General features: G+C 39.2%; 1 protein-coding gene across 6 annotated transcripts in view; it reads right to left on the bottom strand.

Annotated features, from left to right (window-relative positions):
* The window catches only part of VPS13B (vacuolar protein sorting 13 homolog B), a 702,408-nt gene that overhangs the window by 72,343 nt on the left and 603,220 nt on the right, over window positions 1-26,845 (bottom strand). For all 6 annotated transcript variants that reach the window (XM_036031293.1, XM_028534101.2, XM_036031289.1 and 3 more), the window contains 4 exons: window positions 26,241-26,422; window positions 24,661-25,010; window positions 19,475-19,636; window positions 785-940 (listed from right to left, as the gene is read on the bottom strand). In XM_036031293.1, the coding sequence (XP_035887186.1) occupies window positions 785-940; window positions 19,475-19,636; window positions 24,661-25,010; window positions 26,241-26,422 (850 nt within the window). The remainder of the gene's footprint in view (window positions 1-784; window positions 941-19,474; window positions 19,637-24,660; window positions 25,011-26,240; window positions 26,423-26,845) is intronic.

The following is a 26,845-nucleotide window of genomic DNA, read 5'->3' as shown; positions in this document are numbered from 1 at the left end:
CCAGTTATTATGTGTGCAGCGAAGCCAGTTTTCAGATTTTAATATTTCCTTTTTTTCTTTCTACTCTTGTCATATGCTCCGTGCTTGAAAAACATCTTTTAAAAACCACATTTCACATCTTAAGAACACAAAAAAAGTGTCAGATACTTTTTTCCCCTTTGCAGTCTTAGAACTTCAAAAACAGCCAAAAGGAAGTTTTATAAAATACGTAAAAATATGTGCTGAGAGCCGAGGTTTTATATGCCAAGAGTTAGACTGCAGTGAATTTTTACTGCAGTGAACACTGACTCCTAGGGAGGGAAAGCCTGCTGGAGACCCAGGCCCACTCTATCACGGGAGAGCATCGCAACACTTCCCTGCAGAGGATCCCTCCACGCATGAGAACCAACTCCTGGTGACCCGCTGTTGGGTCATCCAGAGTCCCCAGCACCCCTTGCTTCTCTTCCTTCTCAACAAAGGCCTTTTGGCCATTTCACAGCTCATTAGCACCTCCACCAGAAGGTAGGTGGTGACAGGGAGAAGAGGTGAAACTAAAATCAGTAAATTTTACTGCTCGTTAGCAGCTCTTGTAAAAGACTGGGACAAAGGGTCCGAAGCCATCACCATCATCATCAGGATCATCAAGAAGCACTTATTAGGTACTCAGGTGCATGGTTGTAGTAGGTATAACTAGGCATACCACTGTGATTCTTTTTGTTGTTCTTTTCATTTCTCTAAGTTTCCCTCCCATTAAATACATCAAACAATTAAGGGCCGTCTGGGTTGTGAACACAAAGGAGCTCACCTGCTTTTGCACTCCACTGAGCTGCTGGACCTTGATGATGAGTGAAGCCGTTCGACCCTTGTACTGAATGGTTCGAATGAAAGTCCCGGCATGGTCCACACTGAAGGGCTCTGACCAACGCCAGTTGCCCCAGCCTTCTATGCAGATGTGTAACAGCTGGAGGGAAAAACAATTATCGTCATAATGCCAAAAGTGCCAACAAAAATCGCGTCCTAAAATGAACGTCTCTGTGCTGGAAAACCTTCCTATTTGTAACATTTAGCATCTGTTTTCTTTCTAACCTGCATTATTCATCCACTTCCAGCTTATTCAACCCGGCTAAAAATAGCAAATATGCCACATAGAGTCAGTGTGGTTTTCCAGATCACATTTTCAACCTTCTTAAAAATAATTGTCCTATCAAATGGTGAAAGGCCTGGTGAACATTTGAGAAAAGACCATTTCGTTCATCTGGAGGACAAAACAGTTGAAATGTGAGATCAAAGAGCCTTGGTCTTGGCCGATAGTTTGTTCCTTCTTATGGCTAGACAGTAATTAAAGCTAATTTTGGTTTGTCACATTATTTTTGACCCAAATGGGCATTCTTTATTTTTTTATTTTGATAAAGAACAAAATAGCAGTTTGATGATACAGTCCATTTAATACACTCTCCTTATGAGATCATATATATCAAATCAGAAACACCTTCAACATTTTGAATTTACAGAAAATGTCTTTGTTCTATTTTTCCTAGTATGTATTTATTGTAACTTTTACCAATGAAGTCTCCTGATTCAGATTCAAATTTATTCATATAGTATTGCCACTTTTGGTAATATTTAGATTTCTTTCATGGTCATCAAATATTTTCCATTTCCACTCCTACCCACAAAGCACAACTAAGAAAATCAGTTAACTGAGCAAGTATTACAAAACATAATAATTACTGTTTCTTTAGGATATATGTTTACATGAGAATAAACAATGTTTTATATGATTATTAAATACAAGAAAATAAAACTGATGTTTTAGGAAAAAGATTTACATGATATATAAACTTAATATTTTCTTTCCTATCACATATAAATTTTTAAAAGATCTAATCAAAGGTTAATTACATGAAACATTTTCCTAATTAACAGAATAAATAAAACTTTGAAAACATTCTGTAAGAGTTATCATACTTAGTCCTTAAAATAAATACATTAAGGATTTGCATAGGAATTGCCAAACAATAGAAGTCTCTTGATAAAAACATTATTTCTCAGTTTTATCTTTAGGAGGAGCCCTCATAAAGTACTTAAAAAGTTTTCCAAGGTTATTGGTTATCACAATACAATAAAAAAAAATCCTTACCTGAGGATTATGTACATTGATTTGAGAAAGGGGGGGAGAGAGAGACACACACACACACCCATTGATTGCCTCTAGTGAGCACCCCGACCAGGGATCAAACCCACAACCTTCCGGTGTACAGGACGGCACTCCAACTAACCGAGCCACCCAGCCAGAGAACAACATGATTTTTGGTGGAGAATTAAGGGAGAGCTTTTTTTGGTTGTTTTATATATCTTAATGTTTTAAAAAAACCTTCCAATAAGGTCACACTCCAGTTCCTCCTCCACACACAACTGCCAGTCATCAAAAGGCTACCTACCATTTGGAGGACTTCTAGAAAAAGAAGGCATAGAGCAAAAATCAAAACAAAACAAAACAAAAACCAAAAAACATTCTGGACAGCAAATAACCTTTAGGGAAAATTTGGTCTTGTATACACTCTAACATAAAAGTACCGAAGTATCTTTGATGTTTAAATATCACCTACAGAAAAAAGAGAAGAACAACAGTGGTGTTTGGACCCGTTTCAGTTTTTACAGCAGCGATGGGGAATGAAGCTGTGGCACAGAGAGCGCTAAAGAAACAAGAAAGTTATTTTCTTTGGAAAGACTAGTAGCTGGAAATGACAAAAAAAAATAAGGCGAGGTACGTAAGGTCAAGCTCAGCTATATTTTTTTTTGAAAATTTCATAGCTTCTAAAGAAATTTTAATGAATGCCACATAGTTTTAATTAAGCACTGCTCACATTTGCATATGAGCTCAGTTCTAGGTAGCTGCTCGCCCTGCGTACACAGCGTGTAATGACTGGATGTCACTGAGGAACGGGCTGTCAGGTTTCACTTGGCAGCTGTTTGTTCCCAAAATGTTGGCACGGATATTTTCTTTGAATTACAAAAATTCAGATACATTTGGATTTAGTTCACAAAGAAAAGTTAAGTAGGAGAAAAACATAATACTTCTCCCCACATGCATCACCAGCAGAATATTTGTAATGTTTGGTCTACTGCTAAAAAGCATCTAAATATCATTGGCAGTTAGATGTATATAATTTATTAGGACGGCAATTACATTCCTAAGATACGAAATCTACAAAAAGGTATTCAGGAGGCCTGATTTCTTCGGTCTTCCTTCCTATCGTGTAATTGATTTTGGGTACTAGGCAGATAGATACCCACAGACATTAAGTGAGAAGAAACTATAAAATCAGGCATAAAAATCTGAAATGTGTGTTAGACTATCCGATCCTAATGAGATTTCCTACTACCATTTATCCAATACATTTTTGCTACCCAAGGAGTATAAAGAAGGCAATATGCTAGGCACTAGGGAGGAAATAAGAGGAAAGCGCTCAAGAAGTTTCAGACCTCATAGGAAATGCAAGGCATGTGCAAATAACTAGTAAGAGACATTAGAGAGGCACAAAATGATACAGGAGTCTAGAGAAGAGAGGGCTTCTAGGCTGGTGTGATTAGAAGATTTCAACTAGCACAGATGACCATGCACTTCTGGGCTGAAGGGACCATCTGGCATGTGTGGGGTGAACGGTCAGAAGGCATACGTGGGGGAGTTAGTAGCTTCGAGTGGCTGGAGGAAAGGGAGCATGAAAAAAAGGAGTGGGAGTCAGGTCAGACGGACCCAGACTGTGGCCAGCACTAATTACCATGTTAAGGAATTGGCGCTTATTTCAGGAATTGAGTGGGTAGCCACTAAAGCTTTCTGACAGGTGAGCAACGCCTTGAACCAGTCACAGGAACGGAGTGTGGAGGCAGGAGGGCAGCTGCGACGACGGTCCAGATGAGGGGCAACGCGGGCCAGAAACGAGAGAGAGAGGAAGCGGGGGCCTCAGCAAAAAATTACTATGTTTTTTGCCTGGAGCCTAAGGTATTTTATGTTTTCTTATCAATTGGAAATTTCCTTTCTCCTCTTTTCTATTAAATTTCTCTTACTGACTCACTTCCCCTACCATCTTTTCTATTTAGGCACTTCATTCTCTTTGGCCTACTTAGCTGGTGTCTAATATTTTCCATTGGGGAGAAAATCAAATAGGAACTGCTCCTGTTTGAACTTTTCAATGGAAACGGAAACTATGCAATAAGGCAGGCTGTACAGTGACCACACTCACTGGAAGGTCCCAAGGGCCTCCGCTTTCATTTTTTCCAGCAGACCCCTTGCCCCTGTCTCCACCCTGCCCCCAACACTGTGCTGGCAAGGAGGCTAGATTTGTAGTTTTTCCACTGAAGACCTCAAATGGGTGTATATACAGCTTTCCACTCATTTTTTTTTTCAATACAGAATAAAACTTAAAACTGAATTGCTGATCAGGGGCCTGGGGACCAGCTCCCAGGACCACCCACAGCCATGTCCACAGGGAGAATTCCTGTACTGGTAGATTACAGAGGAAAGAAAAACAAGATAAAATCTACAGGATCTAGGAAAACAGGGTATACCAAGGAAAAGAGAGAGAAAGAGGATAATTAAAAAGAATTTAAAAATTGTATCTTAACTATAAATGAACAAATTAGATACTTTCCTGTGAACTTTATCTCATCATTTATTTTTAAATTGTTATCAAGGTTATTTCTAGCTAATAATTACAAATTAAAAACTTGTCTTCAGCTTCATTTGCACATTTTTACATTTTATAATAATGTACTATATAGCAATATGTAATGTCCTAAAAGAGAAATCGAAAATCTAAAGAATTTCAAAACTCTTCCCAAACTACTGTATTCTTTGTAGAACTTTTAGAAGTTCTAAAATAATTAATATGTAATCCAGGAAAAATGAACTACTGAACGTGTGTATATTTCAATATATTTATTACATAAATGTGTATTTTATTTTAATATATATTAAAGCTTAGGTACCATATTTATTTTTTAAACTTTGAAACTTATCCCTATATACCAAAAGCTTAGTGCACTGTATTGAATAAATGAATTAGGAAATAATAAACCAAAGTAGATGTTCAAACGTTTTAGTGGTGATACTTATATATAAAATAATATCATAAAGTATCACATAAAAATATTCAGAAAAGATTCCTACTTGGAATGACCTTTAAAAGGAGGTGTGCTTTGCATGGAAAATGATATTAGATCAAACTAAAAATCAAGTAACCCTTCTGATCCATAATTCAGAAACTGCAATCTTTAGATTAAAGCATAAAGTAGACCCCAAATGACACACTAGATGACCATCATGAATGAAAATTAAGTTAAAATATTAAAATTTCTTTGTCTATCTAAAATAATATCTGGAGAGCTACATATCAAATCCAACAGGTTAAAGTTAAGAATGATTGTTTGAAATGCGCAAGTAAAACTGACTGTGTATGCCACACCAACAAATTAACGTAAAAATGAAATGAATTATGTTGTTCATTATTGCTTTTTCAAGGCAGCGGAATTTCAGGATATTTCGAGTATTGGAAATAATGCTAAGAACTAGGCAGGAAAATGTCTTGATAATGGCTAATGGTCAGTGTCACCCTGATTCAATACTGGAACTCCTAGGACCCTATTATTGCTTTACATTTACAGAACAGAATCTCACACCTAAAAGAATGATACAGTGAAAGCAAATCAAATTGAATTACTCTCTAGTGGACAACTTGGGCTGTTCCGATGCACTGCAGTTTGGAAGAGAAAGCAGGAGGAGAAAGAGGGCTTTCCAGATCAGTCTTTCGGGGAAGACACAATGGAGGCCTTGCTGTCCTTGTAGGGGCAGTCAGGCAGTCTGCTCTCCCACAAAAGGAGCGCTCGTACGCTTTCCCTCAAGATTGTTTGAATTCAACGGAGGCCACAAATACTGTGCCACCAGCATAAAACAGCCTCTTACAACAGAGGAAAACCTAGCACACTCACCAAATGTTGGTTAGAATGAAAAATGTAGCTAGAGAGCAATTCTTGTATCACAAATCTTAGCTTCAGATACTTATTGACTCATCAATTCCACGTGGGAATTCATCCTAACACAGTAACTATGGGTATGTGCAAAGATTCAGCTAGATGTGTGTTTACTCCGGCACTCTTTTAATAATGAAAATCTAACATTAATAGGTAGTTGATCAAATACAGTAAAATCGATATTAGCTATCATTTATTAGACACTATATGTTCCAAGCACTAGATGCTTTTAATATATTTTCCTATTTATTTCTTAAAACAGTCTTATAAGGCAGATGCTTTTGTTTAACCTTACAAGTGAAAAAACCAACGACAAGACAGAAAGGTTGAGTGACCTGCCCAGGCCTCAGTGCTGAGGAGGGCGAGGCACGAGCATGCTCAGAGCCTCTATTCTTAACGGTACTTCTACTATAGACTCCTCTCAAGCCGCTGAAAAAAAAATCAGGGCATAAAAATGTTAAAGTTAGTCATCAACAGGCTAACTGAAAAAGAGCACATGACAAAAGGTATGTGCTGTATGCATCCTATTTTTGTAAAACGAACACTAAGTGTATATGCCTACTCTTAGGAGAGGGCTAGAATTACTCCAGAATGTCAACAGTGTTATCTTGGGTAGGGGTTATGTGTTTTAAATTTCCTTTCTTTTGTGTGTGCTTTTATGTAATTTCCAAATTTCATATTATAAATATGTATTATTTTGCAATCAGATAAAATTAATGTTATTAAAATGAAAACTATCTAATAGGAAGCATACAGAGCCTGCACTTCCAGTAAAAAGGTGTATTTCTATTTTAAAAACTCAGCCTCCTGCGTGAAGCCTCCCCGTCTGGCCGGTGGGTGTCACGGCTTTCCTGCCCAGAGCACCGGCACTTTGCCAAGAGGGTGACACGCTCCGCAGTGCATCTCTGGAGCCTCCGAAGCCCCTCACACAGGGTCTGACTTGCTGTATTACTTACTTACATGGTTCTTGGGGGCAGTTTAACGCAATTGTTTGAGTTTCCACCCTAGGGCAATAGTTGGTTGTCCAGTTTAACAAAAATTTTTTAGGATCTATACCTATTACATGTTTGCCATAACCAACTAACAGTACTAACTACACATGGTGAGCGTAGAGATGAAAGAGGCATGTCACTTGCACTGGAAATTCTCACAATGTAGTGAGAGATACAGGTATTTAACAAGAAAAATTATACTGTGAAATTTTATGGGGGGGGAAAGTGTTGTAGGACTCCACAGGTTATTCTGCTCAGGGAAGTCAAAAGATTGCCCAGAGGCGCATTTTAGTTACCCAGAGGAACACCATGAAAAAAGGTGCATTGGAATAGAGCAAAAGATATACAAGGCCGTTACTTCCGATAAACAAAAGCAGACAGCAGCCTGACTTGGAGTGGTTCTTTCCCTACAAACCCCCTGATGAAGCCTGAAAGACACTGAAACAAAATGACTGTCAGCTGTGGGCTCTTCACTCCTCCCTGGCCTCTGTCCATTGAAAGACAGCACTCCCAGGAAACAACAGGTTCTGGCAGCGCCCCATCCGTGCCCCACTCCATTTTGTACCTAAGTGATGATCACAAGATGAAGATAAAAAGAGTCAGGAAAAACACACAACAAAAACAGTAGCTGTGAACGAAGAAAATTGTAGTTTTTCAGGAATTTTGGCAATTCAGGGTATCAGAGAAGCACGAAAGAATGTGGGAGAAGCTTTCGCCTCTATAGAGTTGAGAAATATTGGGAAATTCCAATTATACAATGGGAAGTGCCATAGGAACTGACTTTATCATCCTGCCCTGTGGCTGGAGGCATGAGAATAAAACCTCACCATTCCTCAACGGGCACAGTATGACCACGGGTTATTCATTTAATGGAATCATTCATAAACAGCAAGAGCGAAATGAAAAGAAGCCAGAGACCTATGAAAAAATACTGCAAAGCAAAGCAAAGAGAATATCAGCCCCCCCAAAAACGTAAAGAAGAGCCTAGTTAATATAAGTGCCCTGTTGCAGAATTCAGGGGAAAAAAACACCAGGAAAGTTTTTGGTTTTCTCCAAAGTACATAAAATTACATGATGCCTATAAACGTGTAGAAAACTACTGAGAGGAGCAAACAGTCTGGTATAAATGGAAAACAGACTGAGTTTTTTTTTTTTTTAAACTAAATGATATAAAGAATTAGATAGGAATAGATGCAAGGAAACTAAAAATGCATTTGCAGAATAACCATCTATTGTACACCGACGGAAGTGGAGCAAGTACAGATAACTACTAAGAAAAAACTCTGAAAACCTTTACAATTATGCAGAGCAAAAAGACAAACAGATGAAATACTGGAGAAAATGTGATAGGTATGAAAGAAAGACAACACATACATGATTAACATAAAAAAGAAATAATGCTATTGATGTCTTCATACACTGCACTTAAAACACTGCAAGTGCCATTTCATAGTATAGTTTATGGTAATCATCCGAATTTCTATGGGTAAAGAGAATGTCAAATGTCACGCACTTCTGGCAAACATTAAAGCTCAATCAATGTTTTAATATATCTATAATCAAGTCATAGAACCTTTTTCAAAATAAAAAATATTTGTTTTTCATAAATGATTATAAATCAAAATCCATTTTTCACTGTTCAGGCATTAGTCTGTTCTCTTTCTGGCTGGAATTCACATACTTAGAGAAAAATAAATTTAAAAAGAAGCAAGAGTAGGGTGAACCGCAATACTTTTGATTTATACATTATCTATAAAACAATGGAATGCTTAGTGGATATTCTTTGCTAAAAATCTAAACTATTTAAATTAGGAAATAATATTTTATATGAAAACGAGTTTTTGCAAAAAGATTTAATGAGCCAATTCATGTATTTATATAATTTTATGCCTAACATTTTGGAACCTATCAATTATGAAATCAGATATAAATGTATACAGTAAACAAGTGTGAAATGATACACAGGCTTATTTTAAAGAAATCCTCACCTTACACATCTATTGCCTGCACGTTTCTAGAGGGTGTGGGCTTCCCTACATTCAAGTGACACGTGACTGGAAAGACCGGAACTGTGATGCTCACAGCTCCCTTCTGCCCAGAACTGTGCGGCGGTTTCTGAGAGTGCCCACCCTTGGGACTACCACATGGGGCTGAGAAGTGAAAATTCAGAGAAATTAGGTTTGTGTATGTGTGTGGACAGAAAAGGATGGTGTGTGCATCTACAAAATATGACATAATTCACATTTTCCTTTTAAATAATAAAATGAATAAAAACTTTGCTTAATTGAGTTGTGCTGTGCGGCAGGGGGCTTCGGGGCTGCACCGACAGACCCGCTTTCTTGACAGGATGACAGCCAGTGGGTATCGTGCCCTTGGCTGGGCCCAGCTCTTCAGCGGCAGGAGTAAGAGGATGTTGGATGGAAATAATAAAGGGTAATTTAGGTGAGCTGAGACACGGAAGCCAGTAAGATAACAAACTAGAGATGCCGCTTGCTAGTCATTCAGATTTGGGTGCGTTATTTGAGTTTGTGAGCCCAGCTGTTAGGTTTTGTTTGAAAATCAATTTTGACTAAATACAAACAGAAACAATAGAGACAGCACCCGGCCAAAGCTGAAACAAACACTTTCTTTTAAATATTTCTCAAATGCAACATTGATCATTCAGCAAATTTAACTTAATGTAAATTAGAAGACATGCCAACACGTGTGCTAAGAAAAGACCAAGCAGTGCCGTGTAATCTTTATTTTTAGTCATCATGGCAATTCAGACAATGTTCATTGTTTCCCTAAATTTTATTTAGCAAAAAAAGAAATCAACAGATGGATATAAAAGAAATCCAAGTTTTTTAGTTATTTATTTTCATTTGACTAAACTGCCTTGCCATACTAAAAAAACATTTTTATAAAGGTTAAATAAAGTATTTCGTGGCAAACGCTGCCTCTCAGTGCCTGCACAACGGGAAACCTGAGCCAGCCGGAGTTGTGCAAGCTGGTTCTCTTTCCCAGTGAGGGAATGTGGTGTCTCAGGCCTTGTCCTAACTCATTCTATCCCCAAGTGTAAGTCAAGCAAGTCAAATGTGAACTAACGCCTGAAGGGAAGTCCCGGACTCCAAAAGTATGGATTATTTCACATTTATCTTAAAATCTGTTCTCAGAGTTCTTAAAATTCACTAACTTTGGCAAGTCAGGAATTATCATGAGAAATGAAATAATTTCATAACTATGAAGTCATCCAACATTCCATGCGTCTGACACTCGTTGGGCTTGGCCATGTCTTGGGCATTATTCTGACCTTTAGATAATAAGCTCTTCCACATCCTGTTCAGCATGGAAATAATTAAAATGTGCCACAGTATAATAGGTATGCCATTGTCTTTAACAGGGTTAATGCTTTTATCACACAGACTTGTGGTGGTAATAGGTTATGATTAAAGACAATCACATTCTGTACACTGAAATCTTTATAACATTCTTGATCAGTGTTTCCCATTACTTAAAAATGGCAAAATACCATGCTTTAATGGTCCAGCTGCACTCCCTTTCTCCGAGCACTGTGTATTAAAATTCACATTTAAAATCAGTTTCACGAAGGACCTTTATGTTTAGACATCAAGAATTCGCATTAGTAGAGCACTGGCTTGTGAAAAGCCTTTGAGTGTCTTGTAAAAAGCTTAAGGAATCTTCAGTACACTTTTCCCCAAAGCTCTATTTCAATATCTAAAATTTACTGCCAGTGGGGGACAGAGAGACCATTAGCAGCACCAGCAGTCACTCCTCCGGGCGCTTCCCAGCTGAAACAATCCCGCCATTCCCTTCCATGCGAGCTTGTAGAAAACTCTAGAAGTCAGGCCTGCGGCTGGATAAAGGGCCCTGTCACAATCCTGTCTGCCATTTCTTGTGACAGATTTACAAGTTTTAATGAGGTCATATTGCAGAAACATTTTTACAAAGAAACTTTGAAATATACAGGAAGAATGACCTCAGTTTCTCATTTAAATAAATGTATTTCCCAACAGATAATGAAGAAATTCCGAATATGCTCTATCCACTAGATACTTAATGACCCAAACTATTAGGGCCCATTTACTTTTACTGGTGACTTCATGAGGCATTATAAGCTTCCTCAGAGAATGTAAGTTTCCTGGACTTGCTTGTGAAACTAAAAATATTTTGAGAGGGCAAGGTGAAGGAGTTCAGTCTACAGCATACTGGTTTGCTGTTTCATTGCTGCTTAAACCTGAACTAAAAAGGCAGTTGATGGTCAACTGACAGTAGGTCTCAGGTAATCAAATGGAGGCAGTACTTACAGAGCATTTTAGATTAAAATTCTTGCCAGAAGGTCCCAAGAAGTGTTTACCTCACTGTTGATTTTAGCTACATGAAGGTCAGCAACAGTAAGGAGCCTGTTACCGCCACCGGGGAGCGAAGGCGCATAACCCTCCCTCCCTGGATGGAACTGCCCACCACGGACAGCTGCGCCCTGCACCACCACAAGGGTGAGACGGCGGGTTTCTGGAAATCTACTTCCATGACAAGAGAAAGAGATAATATATGGCAAATTTAACTCAAAATGATGTTTTCTTAAAAATTACAATATTTGGTAACAGTAGGATTCACTTCCAATTTATAATAAATAAGAATTTTTCGATTGAGCATGGGCTGGGAACCAAAGTGTCCCAGGTTCGATTCCCAGCCAGGGTACATTCCTGGGTTGCAGGACATGATCCCCAGCAACCGCACATTGATGTCTGTCTGTCTGTCTGTCTCTCTCTCCCTCCCTCCCTTCCCTCCCTAAAAATAAATAAAATCTTAAAAAAAATATGTCACAAAACCATGATAAAATTAAACAAAAAAAAAGAATTTTTCACACTGGCCTGGTAGTTCAGTTGATTAGAGGGTCATCCTGAGGGCCGCCAAGGGTGCAGGTTCAATGCCTGGTCAGGGCACATACAAGAATCAACCAATAGATGCATAAATCTATGTTTTTTCTCTCTCTCCTTAAAAATTGATAAATTAAATAACCTTTGTTTAAAAAATAATTTTTCACAGTTAAACACAAGAGGGCAGAGTTAGACACGCACGTGGACCTGAAAGTTGGTCTCATTTGAAGTACAATGCTAACCCCTCCTGAGCCCTATCCTGAGTTATCACAGTTCACGCTGCAGGCCAGTGGGAGGCCTGAGGGCCATGGGGGGTGGCCAGGAGCCACTCTCAGCTAAGAGCCCAGTGGCATCAACAGCATCTTGAAGCACACATTTTGAGATCAGAGGACCTCTTTTTGTATGTCTGCATAGTACATACAAAAACATCCTACATGATGCAAAAAAATACTGTTTATAATTTTCATACTGGTCATATAATTAAGCTTTTTAGTCTATGTTTGTGAGGAATGTCAGAAATGTTATGAGAAATCTCAACATTTACATATTCAGTGAAATTTTACTGAACGCTTAATTATAAGCAAGATACAGGATTAGATATTGTGGAAAGTCACTTTTTAAAGCCTCCTCCTCTTTTGTCTTTCTTTTATCTTTCAGCAAAACCCACTACAATCTCACCTACATTCACACTAATCCTCACTCTCTCCCCCCACCTGAAAGTAGGAGTCCTTTGTGGTAGTTGTAAATGGTGACAAATTCTCTCCGAAGCTCTCATCAAAAGGTACAATCTAGTTCCTTATCCTTTGAATCTGGCTTAACCTCAAGGCCTGCTCTGCTGACTAGAGTGGGGCAGAAGTGAGACTACGTGATTCTGAGCTTAGGCTCCATGGGTTTGCAGTCTCTGCCCTGGCTCTCCTGGCTGGGCTAGCCTGCTGAAGAGGTCAAATGCAAGAGAACCAAGAGTACCTGGGCCAACAGCCTGTCAGCTACCAAGTACCTAGGTGAAGCTGTCTCGGACCACCCAGGCAGCCCCAGCTGACTGCAGCCTCATGACTGAGCACAGCTGGGGCCAGCAGTCGAACCTCCTGAGTGCCCTAGATTTCTAAACAACAGACTCACAAACTAATATATTTTTTTAAGCCACTAAGTTTTGTGGTGGTTTGTTAAGCAGCAACAGATATGTGGTATGAAGCTCTTCCCATCCGGGGTCAATCCTGTGACTTGAATTCCTTCCTCTGCTTCCATTTTAACACCTCAGGCCATTAATCATTCTTCCTCTAGTCTATGCATTATCAACCTCTGCCTATTTAGGCTGAAAGAGACAATGACAGTGCAAAATCTAAAGAGACTTTTGGATCTTAAAATCCCAGGGACAGAAATCACTCTGAGAAAACAATGACATGTGAACAAAGGATACTTTTTATGGAAAAGGATGGATGACTCAGAGGCTTGAGCCCACAGTCTGAAGCCATGAGCCACGGACAATTACTTCCAAGCAGAAGTATGAACGATTACTAACCGAGAAACTTCCAACCTTAGTCTGGCTGGATTTCAGAATTTCCACTCCTCCATGTCTCGCAGCTTCTCCTTTTATGAATGGGAGTATCTACAGTAGTTATCCTGGGCCCACACCACCACTGTGCAATGCTCTGCAGCAAAACACTAGTAAAGCCTCTTAGCTAGCACTCTTCCCTACACGTGCTTGTCTCCATCCACTGCTACACAGGCACTGGTCACAGGCCAGGTTTTTTACCTCTAGGTTATACTATTCCTTTGAGATCACATCGATATTTCTCTCTCTCCCTTCCTCTCTCTCTAAAACCAATAAACATACTTTTGGGTGAGGATTAAAACTTTTGATTAAAAAGATAAAGCAAAGATACACTGGACTGAGGCAAAGCTCTAACTGAGAGAATAATTGGGAAAAACTATTGTAATAGTTCACATGAGAAGAGATAAAGATAACCACTCTTAATATGTCATCAGACTTGCCTCTGGCTTTTAGTCTGAACACAAGTTTTTTTAGGATGATTAGTTTAACCTCTGGGTTAGTAATTTATACCCTTTATTTAGAAAAGTTGAGAAGTATATAAAAATGTAATAAAGTGGAAAAATATCACCTTAACCCACTACTCAGGGGCAACCACTGGTAACATTTTCACTTATCTCCTTCCAGTATTTTTCTATGCTTTTGTTCTTATATTGTTAAGGCCACACAGTGAACATAGAACTTTTATTCTGCTTTTCTGACTAATATGGTAAGCTTTCTCTTTCTATGTAAAACTTTAATGGTTCCATAATAGTTGTTATAGATATTCCAGACTTTAACTTTCCTTAAAAGTGAACATTTTGGTTTTTAATTTTTTGATACTATAAATTATGATAAAATTTTTATGTATAGATCTTTGAATTATTTCTTGAGAGTAGGCCACGATCATTTTAATAGCTCTGACGCTTCTTATCAAACTGCTTTCCAGAAAGGAAGCATTAATTCCATTTCACCGGCAGTGTGTAAGAATGTCTTCTCATCTGACTTTTCTAAACAAACTTTAACATGTATGCCATGTGCAATATAACCAAAGAGGCAACCACTTGAAAAAATTTATTGGTTTGAACAGTTCTGCCAACACAGAATATTTCCTTCCCTTCCTAATCTACTTTTAAATTTTCTAAATTGTGACTGTGGCAACAAGGAATGTCTTTCTCTAGATATACGAGTACACATGCTTACAGAAGTGAACAGAGAAAGAGTGTAACTGAATAAGTTATAATCTAGTTAATGAAATTGCTGGCTATAATTACCATAAGATAGGTTGATACTACTCAAATTCAGTTTTCAGACCATTAGGATGCATGTAGATTTTAGAGAAGGAAAACAGGAAAAAAAATTTGAAGCAAAAAATGTGGTAAAATATTTAATAACATAAATAACATAATATTTCACCGATGTAAATGTAAATGGAACTCAACAGCAGCATTAACAACCATTATTCCTTCCAAATTTGGGGGAAGGAAAAAAAAAGAAAGAAAAAGTGTGTCTTATAGTCTGAAAAATATGGTATTTTACCTTAAGAGAAGAATGACCAGATCTCACTTTTAAATACTTTTACATAAAAAAAGAGACGGGAGAACTTGTCATCTACACAGGCCCAGAGTGAGTACAATAAAAATATTTTACTGTTCTATGGTGAGTAGAGGTTGACTATATGTGTTAGATAGAAACTATTGCTGGACATTTCTTAGTTTCTGAAACATCTGACCAAGGTTTTAAGTGACAGGAAGACCATTTAGATCAGAGTGAAAACAATTTAATACCAAACCTTCAGTCTGTCGGGTGCTGTCAGCTGACAGGCCTTACTTAGACCAGGGGCGGGCAGGCAGACTGCGGCCGGCTGGCGGGCCACATTCAGGGCTCCGCCCATTTGTGTACAGCCTGTGTGCCAGAAATGGCTTTCACATTTTTAAGTGCTTGAAAAAAAAATCAAAAGAATAGTTCGTGATGTGTAAAAATTACTGAAGTTCAAATTTTATTGTCTATAAATAAAGTTTTATTGGAACCTACCATGCTCGTGTGTTACAGCTGCTTTGTGCAGAGCTGAGTAGCTGCAGCACAGACCGTAAGGCCCTGAAAGCCACACAGAAAACAGCTGCCGACCTCTGCCTTAAAGTAACATACACTTTAAATTTTCTTCACTAAATCTGATTATTTTCATGAATGCTTCCCAAATGCTCTGCTGCTCTTTAAAACTAATTCTTCCCTTGTTATATTTTGCATTTTTAATATTTATCTGCCATTTTTCATGACCTTATGAAACTTTCCATTGTATCCATTCTGGAGCAACATTTTAATATTTTATTCTTTTTCTAAAATTAAATTTTATTTTTTTCATCACCATTTATTGCCCCCATGCCCTCTTCCAATATTTTATTATTTTCTTTAGCTCTGTCTAGAGCTTGATGTTGCTATTACTAAAATTAAGTCACTGAGAATCGGAACTCGGCAATTCTAAAAAAAATGCATTGTACATGTCATAGGGTAAAAGCAAACATAATTCTTTATATACAAGGTAAAGGCACACCTATTCTAAGCAGTTTGCTCTTAGAAAAGGACTTTAACTTGAACAGACTAGACACAAATCCTACTAATTGATGGAAGTATCACTACATTCAGTTTGGCTAAACTAACAAAGCTTCCCTTGACTCTGAGCTGCACACACTGCCCACATTCTGGGGAAAGTTTCCGTAAACTCACACTTCCAGTCCTTAGATTCAACCTTATATAATGTGAAGCGCTTTTCTGAAGAGCAATCCCTTGCTGGTCATTGTTCTCATACGAGCTGATCCGAAGCCTACTGAACGGGATATTTACGGGCCCTCTGTGGTGGCATACATGACTGCGCAGCTGAACATGTTCAATTATTCCCTAGGAAATAGTTTGTTCTTCCTTTGTTTATTTAGGCAAGCAACTGTTGCAGGCTATCCAGCATTTTAAGTGATTCTGCCTCAGAGCATGTGTTAGAAACTATAAGGAGAGTTTATAACTTTTCATTTCTGAAAGGTTTTTCAGCACTGGATTTCTGGAATTGGTTGTGTCCATGTTTCTTCCCATCCTGTTGGGACTTACTGTTGTTAGCAACCTCCTGTGTGGTTCTAAGATATGCTGACCTCTTTGAAACCTTTCCAGGTGTCATTGCCACTTTCTTGATCTCTGCAATCTAAGCTGCATTGTTTAGTGGAGTTAAGTCCTGTGAACTTTCGAAATCCTCCCTGAGACTATGAATTGACTAACACCCAAGGTAGCATAAACACGCAGACACAAATGTTCCTAAAACCAAGCCTGCTGGGCAATGCAGGATGTGACTTGGAGTCTGGCAAAAGGAAAGGTTTGCTCACTTGTGGGTCTATGACTACCTCCAGGTGCAGTTTGAAGCTAAGTGGCTAGCTTCAGATGTAACCTCTCATTAGAACACAGCAGAATTTGTGATTATGGATGTAAGGAATTCCATGAAGGCCCCCTGGGCCCATTAAGGCCTCTGGCTTCGGACGGTTCTGATGCCTTCAGCATATGTAGCTGTAGTAAAGAGACACCTTTTTTTTTTTTTAATTTGATCTAAGTTTACACTGAGATTACAAAGAACACAGCTCATCTGAAAATCTGTATCCAGAGGATGCAGTTACAAACTAGAAAGAAAACTTTAATAGACACCTGTCTTTTGTCTCCAGTTTGTCATTAAAAGTTCTTACTGTTTTTGGTGCTGTGGTCAAAGCTTTGTAAGGGTTCTTACTTGGACTAACAATGCAATTATCTAGCTTCAAATGTGGGGTATGGTACTGGTGATTTCAAAGTCCTTCTCCTAAAGCCTCACAGCTTGGCCAGACTAAGAGGCAAATCGTGCTGCCAAAACCTCGGAGAGTTTGACGACATTTTGAAAATAACACTATACTGAGAATTTAAACATAGGGGATGCCAGCTCTACCACTATCTTAGCTTAATATTTCTACTTGTCTCCTTGTTTAAAAAACACACCTAACAAATAATACAAACCACACAGGGATACTGTGAAAACAAAACCAGTGATAGATATAAGAAGACCTTGAAAAAGTGCAAACGTGTTAATGTGAAAGGCGTAGTGGTGGCAGGTTGGTTGTCCATTTCTTCCTGCCGAGCCCTTTCCCACCCAGAAACTGTCCGTCCATAACATGAAGCCTACTTCCCCCCAAGCCCCGAACCAGCTGTTCTTATGGTCACCCTTCCCGTGCTGGCGCCAGTGTCTGGGGGATCTCGAGGGTCGTTCAGGCTATGGTAGTCTACACATCTTAAATGACCGTGAGGGCAAGTGAACGGCCTGTGCTTGCCTTTCTGTCGGCTGAAGTCTGCAGCCTGTGTGTGAACAGGGGCAGAGGCTACAGGCATAGTCAGTGCACGATGGTGCACACTGAAGCGCCTCAGAGGGCTCTTTCCTGCCACTGCGAGTTCACTGCTGGGAATGCAATTACCATGGAAACCTTTCAAAAATCTAAAAGGCTATACAACAAGTGTTAACCTGGGTTGTCACTGGGTGGTTGGAATTATAAATGGTCATTTTAAAATTTGGTCTCTATATAGTATATTCTCACTTTCGCAATTGATAAACAAAATAACAAAAAAACCCCTTAATTTTGAAACAAATAAACAAAACACCCTTTAAGAATGTTATAAGAGGCAAACAAACAAATGACTTAAAAACTCTTGGTTCTGGCTGGGTAGCTCAGTTGGTTAGAGGATGGTCCCAATATTCCAAGGTTGTGGGTTCTATCTCTGGTCAGGGCACATGCAAGAATCAATCAATAAATGCCTCAATAAGTGGAACAACAAATTGATGTCTGTATCTCTAAAATAAATAAATAAAAAACTCTCTAATATGGAAATTTCTCAAGGGAACAATGTAAAAATAAGGGCACATCACTCTAAAATTATGAGTGCAATATTATAACATGAGAAATATTTGTAAGAACTTTTACTAAAAAGGATTTCTGAAGTTTTAATGTCCTGTCAAATTAACTAGAACAAGATAAATAATATCTTAAGCAAGAACTGTACTGTATCTACTTTTCCACATTTCATACCAATAGTGTGGCTATATAATAAAAAGCAAGGAAGAAATCAGAGCCTAGCTACCAGAAAAACAAAGAAACAAGTGGGAGCCTGAGGGTGCAGCACATTCTGAAGCTGGTCTCTAGAAGGTTTCCCCAGATGGGAAAACTTGTTCTCTAATTTAATGACTTTCTTTTAATCACAAGCAGACAGTAGTTTCCTTATTACGCAGAGTTTTAGAAATACATTATTCTTGAGAGTTCTTCCTAGGGCTTCCTTTAGTCAGTTAAGACCACCACATCTTCGTACTTAATTCATCCTCATATTATCCCCGTGGGGCACATCCCTCTCATTATTCCCATCTAATGTGATGGGGAAAACGGGATTATACTGCTTGGAAAAGACACATCCTTGGGTATGTCTTCTCTCAGTGCTCCCTAGGACACACTTTGTCATTGTGCTCACTCCGTCACAGGCCGTGAGCTGTGCCCCGGAGGGCAAGGACTATCTTTGAATTCCCAGCGCCTAGCACATGCTTGGCACATGGTAAAAATCTGAATAAACAAATGAGTAAAAATGCCCAACACACAATGCTTACAGCTTGGCAAGCAGTGTTCCAGGGCCTTATACATATTTATTTAGTCCTCACAACCCTGTGAGATAGGTACTGTTATTATCCCCGTTTTACACATGAGAAAGCTGAAGGGTGGAAAGTAAAGTGAGGAGACACAGAGTCAGGATCCAGACCCACGTGCGGTGGCTCTAGAGGTCAACCTCGTGACCGCCACCCCGCTGCCCCCGAGGCAGCCCTGCTGAGGGGAGACGGCTCCTCTCCACGAGCAGCACGGGGCAATGGGCTCCTCTCCCAGTGCTTCTGCGTCTCCATCGGAGGTAGCTACACCATATGCTTCCTTGGGAGACTTAAAAAGGGAAGTAACTGGACACAGACATACAAATGCAGAATAAATGAACCCCCAATCTTAGCAGTTGACGTGTTCGTGAGGCTGTTTCTCAAATACCTGTGGGGATTTGTGCGAGCGCCAGCTGTACTGGTGACGGTGGAGACTCGCCAGCAGAACATTTTCATCAGTGTCCACCTGGCCAAACCGCAGTGTCTCCTGTGTGTCATTACAGATCACAAAGTGGCTGAAGACCAGCTCCTCTACCTCCGGGCATTCGTTCTGAAAGAAAAAGAATACGAAAGCCAACGTGCATCAGATTAATTGCAAGATGTTTGGCAGCTGTCTGCCCAGTGGCGATTGTTACAACACAGAAACACTAAAAGATCTGCTGTCATTAGCTCTTGTATACAAAGTATTCTATACTTCCAGGGTAAGCACAAAAAAAAAATACCTTAAAGAGCTCTTAAATGTTCCAAAAATATGTTTTGATTTATACTTCTGCAAAATAAATCATAGACGCAGAAGAGTAAAAAAAACAATGAGACCCCTCAAACTTTTAACATTTTAAAATGAATTAACATCCTAGCAAGAATGCTGTACTGGGTAGCGCACGTTTTCGACCGGAGTACTGGAGGCTAGAATTACCGTGCCCTGGCCTTCCACACTCGACAATCAAGACCAATTACAAAGCCACAGTTTGTACCCTACGGAAAGTAAGGATCTTTTAGGTAATACATCCCCAGATCCCTTAAGGGGGAGGGAGTGTGTGTGTGTGTGTGTGTAAATGTGCTCAGGGAGAGATGTAAATAAAACCATGACTTTCCCTCTATTGTTCAGAGGCTGAACACACAAAACAGACCTACTCCAGAGTCAGGGTAAGCCAAGTTGCAGTTTTCAAGGAAAACAATGTTAGCTGAAAAACAGGTGTTGGTCTGTTTCAGCTAATCGTCTTCAATCAGCTAAGGCCTTCCACTAACCTACTAAGGCTCAACAAATCAATGATATGGTCCAGTGTTGATACCCCCTTTCCAACTTGCTGGTGTCTCCACTGGTTGCTGTTATACCAGAACATTGGCAAAGTGATAGAGAATTTCTGTTCTTATTCTTTTATCACTCTGGTTAGGTTATGGCTTCATAAACAATAAATATACTTTTCGTAAATTAAAAAAAAATAGCTAAAATACATGACTACCTTGAGAATGCAAAGAAAAAAGTCTAAATTAGCCAATCAATTTGCAGACACTGGTAGGTAATGTGCTTCTCCAGTTAGTCTCTATTTCTTGGCTGTGGATATAAATAATGTCATAATGCCACTCTCCGTCATTTGCCACTTTACTGATGAGAGGGAGAGTAAAAGGGGATCTACCACTCAGGAGCACAGTTATCTAAGTGATTAGGAGGCCTGAAACCAAGCAGTCTATGGGCAAATGTACCTGAGTCTGGCCTGGACCACGACTGGACTTGGCGCCTTATCTTGGGAGGTAGAATCCATTCCTACCCATCCAGAAGCTCCCCAAAGTGGGTGGACAGTGCTCTATGGCTGCAGGGGGTATAGAGGCCCTGGAATATCTTTCTTCCAGATGTCTCTGAGGACCTCTAAGCCCCTCGTTCTATCCATCTATTCCCACCAAACCTCTATTCTCACAGAGCAGAACCCTGGCAGACAGCCACACTAACCACGAAGAGTCCCTGGCTAGGTAAGACCAGACTAATTAAAGCCAACAATTACCTGTTATCTACTATAACACTCTCTGCTGTGGCTTCTAATCATGGCTGTGATTTCAAAACCTGACTGCCAGCAGGCCTGAGCTGTCCCGGCCCTGCCACATCTTGAGCTACTCTCCATTGGCTCACTGTACCCCAGCCCTGCCGGCCCCTCCTGTCCCTCCCTGTCCATCCATCCAACACAGCCAGCTCCTTCTGACCTCGGTGCCTTTCCTCTGCCTATGTATCTTTTCATCTTTGCCTGACAAACTTTCTACTCAGCCTTCAGGTCCCTGTTTTCAGGCTACCTCCTTGGAATAGCCTCCTGAGATCCTCCCCAGATGAGATTAGGTCCCCTTCTTTTATGCTCACATAATGCTCTATAGTTCATAGAATTTATCCCTATTGGGACTAAGTGATGATACGTATGATTTTGGGTTCCACAATGTCTCCATCATAGGCTCCGTGCTGCATGAGGGCAGGAACCAGTCTGCATTATTTATAAATTTACCCTCAATACTCAGCATAATGCCTGACACATAAATACTCAATAAAAACTTTTGAAACAAATACACTTTTAAAGTTATAAAAAAATAAACGTTTGCAGTAGAAAAGTTAGAAAATACAGGAAGTATGGATTGTGTTTTTGTTTTTGAAAGCCTCTAATTTCACACTCAGAGCTAACTGCTATGGACATTTTGGTGAATTTTCTCCCAGCAGTTTCTCTCCTCTGGGTGTCCACCCTGCCAGCTCCCGTTCCAGGCTGCCCCATCCGGCCCTGCCGTGCACGTCTCACACAAAGGTTTGTGATCAAGTGGGAGTCGCAGCGTGTAATTAGTTTTGATGAGTTTTCCACTTAGCATTATATAATCAACACAAAATGCTCTCTTTGTAAACATTTTTCTCTCCTTTAGGTCCAAGAGTACAAACACGAAGAAAGGGATATGATTTCAAACTCCCACTTAGATAGACCCCCGAGATGGAAATTCAGTTTTCATAACGAACTGGGATCACTGTGCTGGTAACACAGAGGTTAAGTTACCAGATGGGCTTGAGTAGAAAAAAAGATCCTATTACTTCCCTCATCTCTAAGAACTGACCTTTAATAAATGATGAGGGTTTTAGGAAAAAATGTAAATGAAAGAACACAAGGGGGCTGTTTACATTTTTCTAAAGAATACTCCAAGTCCTCAGGGAACTGTTTCTCTGAGGCTCCTTCATCTGTGGAGTTCATTATAACTGTAACAAGTTAAGCATTTCTTGGACTGTTTTAAATTCTAGTATAAAAAGATTGTACCCATTTTATATGATATCATGTAGGCCAGCCCTCAGAACGCTCACTCAGATGTGTAATTAAAAGGTGTCTTACTTGCATTTAAGATCTGTGCGGAGTGTTGGGGAGACATTTGCAAATTAAAGAGATATCATTTTGGTGTAAGATTAAGACACATGAGCATAACCCTGATTTTAAAATAAAAATCCCCTTTAAATGCTGCTTTGTCCGAATGTGGGAATGTGACATAAAAATAAAAAGCAAACTTCAAGTGGCATTCTGGATCTTTAAGCTGGTTTCACAAAGCATTAATCATTCACAAAAATAAAAAAAAAATCTACAGCCAGAGAAATCAGACACTAATGAAGACTTCTGTTAATCTTGAACTTGTGACCTAAAGGTGAAAGGCCAAATTGTTTCATGCTTCATCTGTCTGGTCCATCTACACAGGATACAAATGACTTGTCTCAGATATGAATCTGATAAAAAGTATGTGGAGAACTCAAATAACGTATCTTGCTCATTACATTCATATTTCTCATTGGCAACAATTATACTGTATACATCATTATACACACAATAAAATCAAAGTTGGGAAACTAAGCTTCCCCTCTAAAGGGGATAAACCACATTCAGAATATTTTAGAAACAATGAACTTAATAACCCTTTATAAACCCATTTCAATGTCAAATGTCCTATAATTTCCAAGTTGTGCATTTTTGTATTTACTTTAGAATACACAGGGTTAGATGCCTACCACATTAAAACTTGGTGGCAAGTACTCTTGACATGGGAGGAAACAAGAAAATTACAGCAACAATTACAGAAGTATATCCTCTTGTGGCTCATGTTAACATTGCCAAATCCCTGTATAAATCAGAACCAACTATTCATAGAATGTACCTGTCAGCAATATGCTACGTGACATATGGCTCTACTTAATCAAATATACAATTCCATTTAAAAAAAAAACAACTCAGAATATTCCTTCAAGGCACTGTGTTAGCCAGTCATTCACACTCTGATGTGGTTTAAAACATTTAAATATTTATGCACTGCATTTTATTTATATGTATAGCTGTGTCTAAGAGAATATTTTTTACCCTGGGAGGAAACCGGTATTTCTAAAGGCCATTTTGCAGTAGTTGCTACACACAAGTCCTCGTATAATGGCCCTGATACCATGACAAAAATATCCTGGGTTTAAATCTTCTATCAATGACTCTTTTATATTTTCTAGGTTTGTTTTTTATTAAATGCATTGTTCAAAATATGACAAAAAACAGAAATTGGAGCCACGAAGGTTTTTTTCACATTGCTATTCAAACCAGCTGCAAAGATTTAGATCACACTAGCTCTTATTTTACGCATGTCCTTTGCAACAAGAAAACCATGGAATGCCCTTAAAAAGGAATTTTAAAATATAAAACAGATGTGTTATCTTCTTTCCCTTTGCTGTTGGAGTGCCATGTTGGGTAATTAATTCCTTAGTCTTGTATAGGTCTTCATGCATATAAAGAAAAGTTTATTCCCATAAAAATTCTTACATCAGAGAACTCAAGCTCCCCCGGCCTCCCCCGCACTGCTCCTGTTCCCACATGAGGTCAGTGAGGGATGAGGGGCCGTTTTTCTTGGGGAGCCAGCTCCGCACAAATGCTTGTAATATACACACATGGGGAAGCGCCTCAGCTTAAGCGGCAACACAGACTTTATGGAAACACACTATTGTACTGAATATCGGTAAGAGAAGTGTAAATGATTTGTTCTTAAACCACAGAGCATATTATTACCAAACTTTCTGTGAAATTAAAAGCCATTATGAAGTGCTTTTTACTGATTCAAAATGGCAGAATGAGAGCAGGGAAAGGCTAAGACCATCTTGTGCCCACACATTTCCTCTCCCTGCCTTTTCTCTTTGAAAAGAGGGAATGCTTACCCTCAGAAGGGCTCACGCAGGCTCTTCATGTCTGAACGGGATGCGCAGACACTGTGATACATAGCTCAGTGGAAGCTTTGGCCAACAAAAACCACAAAACTTGGAAAAAATTTCTGGGAACATGTTACTTTCCACACAGATGTGGCACATTAGTCACAAAAATGTGGGCATTATCTCCTATGCATATGTAGAGAGCCTCTGTTCTCCGAAACTTTTAAAAATAACATGTATTGCTTTGTCAAAACGGGTAAGGGCTCAAATATTATGATGCCCATCAAATTCTCACTCTCTCACGTTTGGGTTTGTGCTTATTACTGGAGGTGGTAACACAGAGTATCTAGGAAAGGCTCCCACGTGGACAACTGTAAACTGTTCTAGGCCCTGCATACCTGTTGCCAAGCTTGTACCGCAGTGTTCAGAGAATGAATAGCATGTTGCCCGAAGTTTACAAATATGGAATCGACCACGATGGTGCAGTCGAGCAGCTTTTCTGCTGCATCGCTGGACACCGCAATCTGTCCGAAGATGCTGAAGGGTTTCACCAAGCTTTGCATCGTAACGTTTCTGCACTCCAGAAGTTTGCAGTCCACCTGAGCCGAGAACTGAATCTCCCGGCAGACGGAACTGTTGTCCCACTGTCGAAGATACAAGTGCGGTTCTCTGAAGGAAATAACCATGTATTCTAGTTCAGATGGCACATTTTTATCAGAAACAAATGGCTGTAGGTTTGGTGGTGGAGCTGTTGGGAAAACAAACAAGAAAAAGAGCAATGGAGATGAGCCAATGCTTCATGCAAATACAGAGATGACATGTAAATTATTCCCCCTTTTTGGCCACTGAATTCAATATTTGATGTTTAATAAATTTAAACATTCTTCTGAAAATATTACAGTACTTGAATTATTAGTTGATATTTACAAGTACAACTGGTTTTTTCAATCAGCAGGTCTCTTAAATACATACCGTCCAAAGGTTATATTCAGTTTCACAAACATTTGACCACAGAGACAACAAATAACACAAATAGGACGTAACTTCTAAAGAGAGGTTTTTAGATGTACTCTGTACCTACCAACTTAATTTCAAAAACAAAACCATGACTCAAAGGGAGTTAGAAAAATCAGGTTAAATTCCATTTTTTGTTGAAAAGGCAAGATATTTAACAGCAGCTGTGTTTAGTTTTAATCTGATTTTTTTCATTTTTTCCATTACATGTAGGTAAAAAACCTAGTGCTTGAGTCAAAATGTATTGACTAAGAAATGCTTAGTAAAGACTTTTAGGAATTCATGTAACATTAATACATCTATAAAAGGCCACTTTTGGGGTGAGGGAAAATGTAATCTCTGACTGCAGAAACTTGTAAAAATTATTAGAGAATTTACCCATCTTTTGTAGAAAGTATTCATGCTTTTAAAATCAGGTGATATCAAGTATTTTTAGACTCTATTTGCCATTAATATAATGGATCAGGGTATAGAACAACAACAGATGCATTCTTTCAAAAAGATCATAATCCGCATAACAGTAAAACTTGCAATTTTTGTAATTCCCTAAAAATCTCTACTGTAAGCATGCAAAATCATGTCAGTCCAATACAATTTAGTAACCCATATAATAGGTCCGTAAGATGGTTCAAAAGTAAGGGGCACACCTGTTATAGGAAATTAACTTCAGAATAACTCCTCCAGTGCTCACGGTTAAGGGAAATGAATGCTGCTTCTAAAAATTCCCACCAGCACGTGGGTGTCGGTCAGTAGAAAGGGACCTCTGGGTGGGGGAGGGATTAGCCGTCACAGCACTTTGAAACATCACTCACACTGTAGTACACAGAACGGAAACCCCTCCAAGTCTCTCTACTTCCCGAAAATAAATGATCTGGATAAAAAATAGGTGAGTAGTGTCTTGAGAACACACAAGATAAAACAGTAAGTTACGTGGATACTATTCCGATGTTAAAGTAAAGAGCACCTGTGCCTAGTTGGTCCAAGTGATGACAGAGATGGAGCTCCAGGTGAGCGAACTGGAAGGAAATGCAGAGGGATGGGACAAACCACGGGGTAAAGCAGGAGTCCACTCTGGTACAGGCAGCCAGGGCTGTGGGCGTTACAAGTTGGTCACAAGTGCTTTGAGAGCCAGATTCACTTGCACAACTATAGGAAATAAGAAATAAAAGAAGTTCAATAACCTAAATTTCCCAATTACCACATAAGTAAGATGTCTTTCTATAAGGGTGTTTAAAGGCAGCACCCATAACCCTATAGTCAATATGTTATCAAATCTTTTGTATTTACTTACATAAACTAGTAGTTTTTAAACATTAACTTCTTGTTGATTATACCCTGAGCTATTAGCTGAAAAATTTCAAAGAATTCCTCAAACTCCAGGATGCACTGACCTACCTGTGATCCAATTTTGTTCCATCCACATCTCACAAAACTTCAGAACAGTTTGTTCTCACATTAGTTTAAGACCAACAATATTCAGAGCATGACTCTGCTGTTCAGAAAACCCAATACTTCCAGTGTTACCATAAATGTTTCACTCTTGTTTGACCCCTCCAGATTGTCCACATC

Source organism: Phyllostomus discolor, chromosome 7, assembly GCF_004126475.2.
Source record: "Phyllostomus discolor isolate MPI-MPIP mPhyDis1 chromosome 7, mPhyDis1.pri.v3, whole genome shotgun sequence".
Taxonomy (NCBI): domain Eukaryota; kingdom Metazoa; phylum Chordata; class Mammalia; order Chiroptera; family Phyllostomidae; genus Phyllostomus; species Phyllostomus discolor.
The sequence above is the reverse complement of the archived record's forward strand: the minus strand, read 5'-3'. Positions and strand labels throughout refer to the sequence as shown.